The following is an 11,426-nucleotide window of genomic DNA, read 5'->3' on the forward strand; positions in this document are numbered from 1 at the left end:
TCTTTAAAAAAATTTTTTTTATGAAAGTATAGTTGATTTACAATATTCTGTCAATTTCAGATTGACAGTCTTTATCATAGTAATCATTTTACTTCATTGTGATTGCTTATGTAATCCTTATCAGTTCCTCTTATTTTCCCCCATAGACTTTAAGGTCTACGAGGGCATATGTGTTAGGTTTTGTTTTTTTTGCTTTTTAGGGCTGTATCTACAGCATATGGAAGTTCCCAGGCTAGGAGTCAAATTGAAGCTGTAGCTGCTGACCTACACCAGAGCCTCAGCAACGTGGGATCCCAGCCGTGTCTGTGACCTATGCCGTGTTTCACGGCAACACTGGATCCTTAACCTACTGAGTGAGGCCAGAGATGAAATCCGCATCCAATTGGATACTAGTTGGGTTCGTTACTGCTGAACAACAGGAACTCCCTAGTGTTGTATTTTTAATACTAAGAACAATGCCCAATACATAATTGATACTCAGTAAATGCTTAAGGAGCTAAATGAAAGTGACTGAGATTTTTAAATGTAAACTTCTGGTTACAATTGGAATTGTCGGTTCTACATGATGGGAGTAGTGTCTGTGTTCTGTCTTCTTTGGACAGTAAAAAGGTTTATGAGATATCGGAGTTCCCATCGTGGCTCAGTGGTTAACGAATCTGATTAGGAACCATGAGGTTGTGGGTTTGATCCCTGGCCTTGCTCAGTGCATTAAGGATCCAGTATTGCCGTGAGCTGTGGTGTAGGTTGCAGACTAGGCATGGATCCCGAGTTGCTGTGGCTCTGGTGTAGGCGGGCAGCAACAGCTCCGACTAGACCCCTAGCCTGAGAACCTCCATATGCCATGGGTGCGGCTCTAGAAAAGGCAAAAAGACCAAAAAAAAAAAAAGTTTTTTGAGATAAAATCTGTATGAGAGAGGGTTTGAGAACCTTGGGAAAAATTCTACCTTCATTATAAAATGAGGTTTTGTTATTATTTGTTACTATGTATGTCATAGAATTCTATTTATAATGTGCTAATAATTCCATAGTTTTATATTTGATAATCTCTGCTTTTATAAAATTAAGATGTTTGTAAGTTTTAAAATGTATCTTTTTTTTTTTCCTCTGCAGTCTGATTCGCCATCTTACTCTCCTCAGCCTCAGCCATTTCCACAGAACTCTTCCCAATCCACTGCCATTACCCAGCCTCCATCCCAGCCAGGATCCCAACCCAAGCTTGGCCCACCTCAGCAGGGAGCCCAGCCCCCTCATCAGGTTCAGATGCCTATGTATAACTTTCCTCAGTCACCACCAACTCAGTATTCTCCCATGCACAATATGGGATTGTTGCCAATGCACCCCCTCCAGATTCCTGCCCCATCCTGGCCTATTCATGGCCCAGTGATCCATTCTGCACCAGGCAGTGCCCCCAGCAATATTGGCCTGAATGATCCCAGCATCATCTTTGCACAGCCTGCCGCCAGACCTGTGGCAATCCCTAGCTCCTCTCATGATGGACACTGGCCTCGTACTGTGGCTCCAAATTCCCTGGTGAACAATGGTACAGTGGGGAATTCAGGTAACTCTTCCTTTTCTCCTTTTGTATTTATGTGTAGAAAGGTTGCATGATTGGTATTGGTAGAACCTAGGGGAATAAATGTGAGGACAAAGATGGCAAGCAGTATTTGTGGAGGGGCAATATGGGGTTAGGTAAGGTAAAGAGTATGGGCTACAGATTCAGACTGCTTGGATTTGAATCCTGGCTCTGCCATTTACTGTGTGGCATTGGGCAATTACTTAATATCTTTGTACATTGGTTTCATCTATAAAATAGTTGTGTTAGTAGCCCCCAGCTCACAGAGATGTTTTGAATATTAAATGAGGTAATAAACATAAATGTTAGTTATTATTTTTCTATTTTAAGTGTTTACTGAAGTGGAGTTCCCATGGTGGCGTGTGTTAGATCCCTGGCCTTGCTCAGTGAGTTATAGATCTGGCGTTGCTATGAGCTACAGTGTAGGTCGCAGATGCGCCTTAATTCCCACATTGCTGTGGTTGTGGCATAGGTCACAGACACAGCTCGGATCTAGTGTGGCTGTGGCTGTGGTGTAGGCTGGTAGCTGCAGCTCCGATTCAACCCCTAGCCTGAGAACTTCCATGTACTGCAGGTATGGCCCTAAAAAGACCAAAAAAAAAAAAAAAAAGAAAAGTATAATTGATTCTAGGATAGTTGGCATTGTCTTTAGGATAATATGTAAGCTCCTTAATGATGTAGGTAAGGTTCTTTGAAATACAAATCCTACCTACTGTCTAGCCTTTTCTCTTATCACTGCTTCCCTTAACCCTGTTTCTATATTGCCAATTGTTCTGCGTCTTCCCAAACTTGCTCTACACTTTTACTTCCTGGCCTTTGAACACAACTATTCCTTCTGTCTTAAATGCCCTCCTTGTCCCATTTTGCCTGACTAATTTGTTCCTTGTCCTTTATTTATTTCTTCGTGGTGCCCATGGCATGGGGAAGTTCCTGGGCCAGGGATTGAACCTGCGACACAGTAGTAACCAGAGCCATAGCACTGACTGTGCGGGATCCTTAACCCCCTGAGCCACCAGAGAAATCCTCCTTGTCCTTTAAAACTCAATTTAGTCAATCATTTTAGGAAAATTTCTATCATTGAACAATTGCACTAGTCTCCTCTTTTAGACACTTTCTGCCAATCTGTTCTATCAGTTACCACTTATTACTCTATATGTCTTCTTAAATGTTTCCTTTATGAATAATTTGAGTACAGTTACAGTGTTTTATTCCTTAAATATTTTTTCTGTTAGCCTCTCCGTTTACATGTTTCCTGGTCATTGCTAGATACTCAGTACATCTTTGTGGAATGAAGGAATATTTGAATGAACAAACATTTTGATATTTAAAAATGTTATTCCTTTACTGTTGAAATGCAGAGCCAGGATTTCCAGGATTGAATCCTCCAATTCCTTGGGAACATGCACCACGACCCCATTTTCCTCTTGTCCCAGCTTCGTGGCCTTATGGTTTGCATCAGAACTTCATGCATCAGGGAAATGCCAGATTTCAGCACAACAAACCTTTCTATACTCAAGGTACTATTGCTTACATATTTGTTAATGGGCTAGATGGGTTTTGTTCTGGGTCAGGGAGCCTTTGTAAAAGACAGGATCTGAGAGTGAAAATTTATGAATTCAGCAAACATTTATTGAGAGAGCATACATGCTATGTGTCAGACTGTGCTTGGTGCTTATTGCTCAAGAATTAAATAAAACTACTACACTTGATGCATACTTTATTGGAAGAGTTGGACATATGAAATAGACAAGAATAGGAGCTTAAAGGAATCAGTTAACTTTGCCCTAGCAGAGAGAACAGGATATGGACACCAGGGATCAAAACACATAAGATTTTGACATTTGAACTAGATTTTGAAAGAGATATGGGGTTTTTTTCCCCAGAGGTTATGTAGAGATTAGAGAGGAAGAGTGTTCTTAGCAGAGGCAATAATATATGCAAAGTCACTGAGTTTTACCTGGCATAATGAGTTTTTTTTTTTTTTTTTTTGGTCTTTTTGCTATTTCTTGGGCTGCTCCCATGGCATATGGAGGTTCCCAGGCTAGGGGTCGAATCGGAGCTGTAGCCACCGGCCTACGCCAGAGCCACAGCAACGCGGGATCTGAGCTGTGTCTGCAACCTACACCACAGCTCACGGCAACGCCGGATCCTTAACCCACTGAGCAAGGGCAGGGATCGAACCTGAACCTCATGGTTCCTAGTCGGATTCATTAACCACTGCGCCATGGACGGGAACTCCCCATAATGAGAAAATTATAGGAAAAAAAGAGAAAAGAAAATAATAGGACTAGAGGATGAGGTAAATGGGAAAATGTGTATGTGATGAGGCTAGAGAAGTTAGGCTAAGGCTATTATGAAGGAGTTGGGACTTAGTAAGTGGTGGGGATCTAATAGAAGTTTGAGTTGAGTAGTGACAGAGTCAAATTTGTTTAGTAAACCTAAGACTCAAATGACATTAGAACTCATCATATTCTGTTGGTGCTAATATACCAAGTAATGCATAGTATTTTATCTAGACTACTTGCCTCAACAGTATCTCAGAATAGGAAATATCTGAGTCTGGCTTTCAGCTCTTGGTTAATTACGCTGGGAGTTCAAAAAACTAGAGTCAGAGCTAATACAGTTAAACTAGGGGTTCAGGAAATTAAAGAAAGGCACTTTGGAAATGTTGACTAAATAAAATAACTTTTAAGGGGAGGCACCTGGTATGATTGTCAGGCTTGACATATTGAAGCCTCTCTAAACCTTGACTGTAGCTGATTTCTTCTGAGCAAAGAATTAGGGCTGATGGAAATTACTATTGGTCATACAAGCCCTTTTGGGGGAGGGGGAGAGTCGGAAGTTCTTCCCTAGTGGGCTTTATCCCCTTAATTCCTCCACCTCTCTTTTGTCTCCTTTCTTTTCTTTCACATACATTTTCCTTCCCTCTTTCTTCCCCGCTAAATATTTTGACATGCTTCATCTCTTAGTGTATAAATAGAAGAGAACTAGCTACAAGTTATTTCTAAAGGGTCTTCAGATAAATAGGCACAAGCCTTTCAGTTTCCCGTCTGTGTTGTGTCCAACAGACAGATGTGCCGCCCGTCGGTGTAGAGAGCGTTGCCCCCACCCACCAAGAGGAAACGTGTCGGAGTAATGCAAGTCCATTTTCTTTCAGCTGGTCTACCGATGCACAGCAACCAGCCAATCCTGCTGTCTCAAGGGTATCCGTACCTCAATGTCAGTTACATTCAGCAGAAAAAGTGAAATTTAATGGAAAGCAAAACAAATCAGGTCCTGATTTAAAATTTTAACACATGTTTAGATAGCTTATTTAAATTCAAAGACTGTTTTTAAAGACTGTATTATTTGTATATAAATATGAACTATAGTTTTTACTAGTATCACCAAATTGAGTGATACAAATTTCATCTATTTTATTACCCTATTTTTAAGGGAATTTTATGTTTTGTTTAACCTTGATGAATTGTACAAAGAGAGAATTTAAAAAATTACATTCTTTATTTTCTATTAGCTGTATTCATACTTTGGTTGCTTCAGACTTTATATATATCGTTCTTAAGAATTAGGAAAGACTTTCATGTGTTTTAAATTTGTCACTTCTATTCTTTACAGAACCTTGTAGTGCCAAAAATTTTTAAAAAGTTTAAAAAAAATAAAATAAAACTTCAACATGAAGATAAAGAATTTTTTTGTTTTACATTCTTGTATATTGAAAATATTCCAATTTGAATAGAAATTTCTTTTGTTTGTATTTGAAGTAGTTCTATTTTAAGTTAATAAACCTTTTTGACAAGAGTCAAATTTGGTTAATGTATCTGGTTGTTTAGATGATAGAAATATAATGTAACAATTCAGGGATGTGTTTTATTCTTAGTGAATAGTCTAAATCACAGACTTAATTTTAGAAAAAGATCCAGGAACTTTTTTTTTTTTTTGCTCTTTAGGGCCACACCCATGGCATATGGAAGTTCCCAGGATAGGGTTGAATTGGAGCTATACCTGCCAGCCACAGCCGCAGCAACAAGGAATCCAAGCCATGTCTGCAACCTACACCACAGCTGTGGCAACACTGGATCCCTGACTCACTGAGCCAGGCCAGGATCGAACCTGCATCCTCATGGATATTAGTTGGGTTCATTTTTGCTGCACCACAATGGGAACTCCAGATTCAAGAATCTTTACAATACCCATATGAAGTTGATAGAAGTAGACACTATGTCATTTTATTGTTGAGAAAATTGAGGTGCAAAACAAAATTAATTCTAAAGATAGCATACTTACTTGTTGGAAATAGAATTGAAACATCTTTTGAAGGAGTGTTTAATTTAAACACTGAAACCGACAGAATAGATGAAAGGTAATTCTTATTTACTGAGGAACTAATATGTGCCAGACTATACATTGAGTCCTGTACTACTTCCTGGAAAGTACAATTGCAAGGGTAGTATTTATGAATAATGCCTTGTGATCAGTGATTATAGCTGGATTGGTACTAGATATTTGAGGTGAGATCATTTTGTCTAAACTCACCTAAGGAAATTTGCCATTAATTTTAGGCTAAGTGATGCTAGAGATTTGGAAATCTGTCTTTTAAGCATAGATGTCTTTTAAGAATAGTATATTATCTTTGTTTTGCTTCCTCAGATACACATTATTAAAATAGAGTACTTGGGCGTTTGTCATATTTTCCAACATGGAAAGAGGATGCTTAAAATCTCTTGCAGAAGGTTGAAGGCTTTCCTGCAATGTTTATATCCCTGGAAAGCTATTTTTTAAATGTTAAGATCAGGTGTATGAAAAATACTTTTTCATATTAAAGTTTCAGCATCCCATGATGATTATTTTGTAACATATAGAAATATCGAATCACTGTGCTATTATGCACCTGGTACATAGCCTGGTGGTATTGTTCTAGGTCAGTGATACTTAATTAAAAAAAAAAAAAAAACTTCATTCAGCATCCCATGGAGTCCTACTAAATGGTGAAGTTTAGTGATATTTGTTTATTTGTTTTGTTAATGAGATACCTGGCCTAGTTTATGCTTTTCTGTTAAAATATGACTTGGAGCATTCAAGATTTTCTTTTAAAGTTCATGTTCTAAGTATTTAATCTCCTTTCAGGTCTCACAGAACAAGGTGTTCATTTTACTGTTATACTTTTGTATATATTTGAAATATTCATTAAAAAGAAAACCATCTGCAACTAGATACTGCCCCCAGTTCAGCCTTTTTACTAAAGAAAGGCAGTATAGTGATCTAGATGGCAGTATACCATCTAAAGGTATCATTTGGGGCAGTAAACCCCAGTAACCTAGGTTTTACTTATTTAAGTGTTTTATAGTAATTTTCAGCATCTCACTTGTCCTTCCTTCATTAGTTGTTTAATAACTGGCAGAACTGTTCCAAGTTGAAAAATAGAGATTTCTTAGTTTTAACATACACAGTGGTAGCTTAATTTTACAAGTTTGCAAACTTTTCATATAAATTGCAAACTTAAGGTTTTGATTATGAATTCAGATTTACTGCAGAGCAATTAAAAAGTGTAAAATGATCAGTTTTATGCAGAGCACAAACACATATAAGATCTCATCATTTTGAAATGTATTGTATAGGAGTTCCTGTTGCGGCTCGGTGGGTTAAGAACCCAACTAATATCCATGAGGATGTGGGTTCGATATCTGGCCTCCCCCTTTGATTAGGGATCCTGTGTTGCTGTGAGCTGCAGTGTGTTGGACATAGACGTGGCTTGGATCTGGCTTTGTTGTGGCTATGGTGTAGGACGGCAGATGCAGCTACGATTCGACACCTAGCCCAGGGCCCTAAAAAGGAAAAAAACCAAACAAACACAATGTTCAAATATTTCTTTTGAGTATTATGATAATTTCCCATTATTTTTATTCAGAATTTCTAAAAAGTTTACTACCATTCCTTTTACTGCTTTTTCCCTAAGTCCTTAATTGGATTCATTCCTTTTTGGGTAAGTTTCATTATCAGGCAGTTTTTTTCCCCAAGTAGCTATATGTTTTTAAATACTTAAATACTTGAGAATGTCTATTACCTTTATATTTTAAAGACAACTTTGGCTGGGTATGAAGTTCCTGGCACACTTCCTTTTCTTCACACCTTTGGGGCCTTTTGCTTTACTCCCTTAATGAAGATCTGAGACTATCCTGATCTTTTTCCTCACTATGCATGACTTGATTTCTCTGCTTGCATGCCCCTATAATTATGTCTAAAATCAAGAAGGTGATTTTCTTCTATTGGAAATTTTTTTTTTTTGGCCATGTCCAAGGCATATGGAAGTTCTCAGGCCAGAAATCAAACCCTCGCCACAGCAGCTACCTATCAGCTGCAGGTGACACCAGATCCTTAACCCACTGTACCACAAGAGAACTCCTGTTTGAATTTTTTAAAGTATAATTTGTTCAATTCTATCAAAAAAAAGTTATGCGGATTTTTTTTTTTTTTTTGGTTTTTTGAGGACTGCACCTGAGGCATATGGAGGTTTCGAGGCTAGGGGTCTAATCGGAGCTGTAGCTGCCAGCCCATGCCAGAGCCACAGCAACGCCAGATCCGAGCTGCGTCTGCGACCTACACCACATAGCTCACAGCAATGCCAGATCCTTAACCCACTGAGCGAGGCCAGGGATGAACCCGAAAACTCATGGTTCCTAGTCAGATTCGTTGCTGCTGTGCCATGATGGGAACTCCCAGAATTTCTTTTCATGTCTTTTATTATCTCTATAGCTTTTATTATTTTCCATTTTTTATTTCCTCCAGCCTATTTTCTCTATGCCTTCTGTTTATTTTTTGTTTACCAATAAGGCTTTCATTTTTTTCAATTTTCAAACTTTGTTTCTTAAACTCTGCCTTTTTTTTTTTAATCTCTTAATGTCCTTGAGCTTGTATTCTTGCTTTTTTTTTTCTTTTTTCTTTTTAGGGCCTTTTCTGTGCCATAATGTAAGTTCCCAGACTAGGGGTCGAAATCAGAGCTACAGCTGCCACCCTATACCACAGCCACAGCAATTCGGGATCACAGCCATGTCTGAGACCTACACCACAGCTCAAGGCAATGCTGGATCCTCAACCCATTGAGTGAAGCCAGAGATTGAACCTGCATCCTCATGGATACTAGTTAGATTCATTTCTGCTGTACCACAATGGTAACTCTAATTCTTATATTCTTGAATTTTTAAAATCACTTTTTTTTTTTTTTGAGTTTCTAGAAACTTGTTACTTTAACTTTTGGCAAGGAGAAGCCAGCATCTGTGATGATTCTTCTCTGATTAATGCTTATTTAACCTTAAGTCAGTGTACTAAAAATAATGGAAAGGGGCTAGGGGAATGAACTTGGGTTTTTTTTTGTCTTTTTAGGGTCACAGGTGTGGCATTTGGCAGTTCCCAGGCTAGGGGTCAAATCAGAGCTGCAGCTGCCAGCCTGCACTGCAGCCACAGCAATGCAGGATCTGAGCCGCATCTGTGACCTACACCACAGCTCATGGCAATGCTGGATCCTTAACCCACTGAGTGAGACCAGGGATCGAATCCTTAACCTCATGGTTATTAGATTCGCTACTACTGAGCCACAATGGGAACTCTGGAATGAACTTTAAATTTTTTTTTTTTGTGGCATATGTAAGTTCCCATGCTAGGGGTCAATTCTGAGCTACAGATGCCGGCCTACACCACAGCTACAGTAATTCGGTATCCAAGCCGCATCTGCGACCTACACCACAGCTCACAGCAATACTGGATCCCCGATCTGCTGAGTGAGGCCAGGGATCGAACCCGAGTCCTCATGGATGCTAGTTGGATTCATTTTTGCTACGCCACAATGGGAACTCCTAAATTAGGTTGTTATATTCCATTATTACCTTTCCCCTGAGAACACATATCTCTTCATTCCTTGGTATTAAGAGGTCATTGTGCCCCATGGCAAAGCTTTTTTCAATTTTTTATGTTTTGGCAAAGATTTTAAAACATTGTCAAAATTGTGGGAAATTAAATCAATTTAGTGGTTTGTACCCAACAATAAAACTGATACTGTGTAAGAAATATCAGAGTGTATTTTACATAAGGAATAAGAATTTTTTTCCTGAAATGTTTTAGTACAAAATGTATGTATGTATACAGAAGTTAGATGTAAAGTGTGTCTTTTATTGTGTGTGTGTGGCATGTGTAAGTTCACAGGCTAAGAGTTAAACTGGAGCTATAACCACTGACCTTTGCCACAGCAATTCGGGAACCAAGCTGTGTCTGCAGCCTACACCACAGCTCACAGCAATGCCGGATCCTTAACCCACTGAGTGAGGCTGGGGATAGAACCCATGTCCTCATGGATGCTAGTTGGGTTGTCACCACTGTGCCACCACAGGAACTCCAAAAGTGAATCTCTTAATAGAGGCCAAAGAAAGGTGTAAAGCTATAGTTCTAAGACCTCACTCATCCAGTAGGCTAGCACATAGATGACAGAAATGATCCTTCAGCAAGGTTTGCCCTTCAAATTCCATCTCCTCTAGAGAGAGGTTTGATGTGTCCACTCTACTTGCTTTATAGTTGATGTTCAGCAACGTTTATTTCTGGTATTAAAAATTGTTGGGATTTTTGGGTGAGTTTATAAATTTGTATACTTCAAAAATAAAGTATACTTTTAAAATTTTAACCGTATATACTGGATGATGACTTGATTGGTCCATAGGTCATTCAGCTAGAAGACTTTTCTATTTAGAACACTCTGATAAGGAAATAATAGCTAAAAATCTCTGTAACAGATATAGATAGAGGTGCTTATATTTAATTTTTAAAGGCAGTTCTATATATAATTGTATGATGAACCATAATACTCTATGGACAACTCTTATTAGCTCAAGTATTATCAGGAGAGGAATCACCGAAGAACATGGAATCTCAAATATGATCCCAAATGCTTTAATACTGATGCAAAGATCCTTCAGTTCAACAGCAAGCAAGGGAATGTTTAGCCTGTGACCAGATATGGCTTCCCAAGAACCAGATCCTGTGAGGCAGTTGGTCTTCACAATTCTTGCCAAGGAGAGAGCTGCAGAAAGTCATTTGATCATTTTTTCCTTTTTAAAGGAGGAAAGGTAAGTACAGGTAGACAAAACTCTTCTGGTAAGGATACCAACACCCTCTTGATTATCAATGCCTATGGGCACTATTCAGTCCTTCCTTTACTTCTGGGTCCTTAACACCTTTGGCTTCTTAACCCAGTCTCTCCTAATTCCCCTACCTTGGAATGATTCATTTCAGTTTTCAATTGGCATTCACTTCTTCCTCACTAGTGTTGGTGTTGCCTATGATTCTATTATCAGCTTTTCTTACATATGCACACACTCCCTGGGCAGCCACATTTAATTCTATACCTTCCACAATTACCTAAACATTGTCAATTCAGAGCTAGATCACTATGCTCAACTCTTAGTGCTTATTTCCAGTGGCTAAGCTTTATCTAGATGCACCATAGTTCAAATCAAACTTCAAGTTGAACAATGCCATCATTTTCACTACTACCACAACTCTCACTACCTGCCTTTCTAAAACCTGGTCTCTTCCTACTGTATATTTTGGTTTTGTGAATATTGGTGCTGTTGTCCAGCAATTCAGGTTAAAACCCTGAGTGGCATTAGATACTTTTCAATCTTGTTGCCCTACTACCTAGACTTGGAGAATGTCAATGCTTGTAGGATAAAAGCTCTGAGTACCTTAACCTGGAATTCAACTCAACACTATACAAAAACAGTATATAAAAGGTGTTAAGTGTTACTATTTGTTGACTATTCAGTGCAACTGGATTAAATGATTCAGAAGAAGCTTTACAATTGAATGCATT

At 38.7% G+C, this 11,426-nt stretch overlaps 1 protein-coding gene across 9 annotated transcripts in view; it reads left to right on the forward strand.

The window, feature by feature from the left end:
- TUT4 (terminal uridylyl transferase 4) overlaps nt 1–5,377 on the forward strand; it is a 138,227-nt gene extending 132,850 nt beyond the window's left edge. For 5 of the 9 annotated variants that reach the window (XM_047789098.1, XM_047789099.1, XM_047789100.1 and 2 more), the window contains 3 exons: nt 1,111–1,558; nt 2,932–3,090; nt 4,731–5,377. In XM_047789098.1, coding sequence (XP_047645054.1) covers nt 1,111–1,558; nt 2,932–3,090; nt 4,731–4,819 — 696 coding nt within the window. In that variant the 3' untranslated portion in view covers nt 4,820–5,377. Of the gene's footprint in view, nt 1–1,110; nt 1,559–2,931; nt 3,091–4,641 lie in introns of all 9 variants that reach the window. The other 4 variants (XM_047789101.1, XM_047789103.1, XM_047789102.1 and 1 more) reach the window with 2 other exon arrangements.
- The last annotated feature ends 6,049 nt before the right edge of the window (nt 5,378–11,426 follow it).

The sequence above is a fragment of the Phacochoerus africanus genome, chromosome 8 (genome assembly GCF_016906955.1).
Source record: "Phacochoerus africanus isolate WHEZ1 chromosome 8, ROS_Pafr_v1, whole genome shotgun sequence".
Taxonomy (NCBI): Eukaryota; Metazoa; Chordata; class Mammalia; order Artiodactyla; family Suidae; genus Phacochoerus; species Phacochoerus africanus.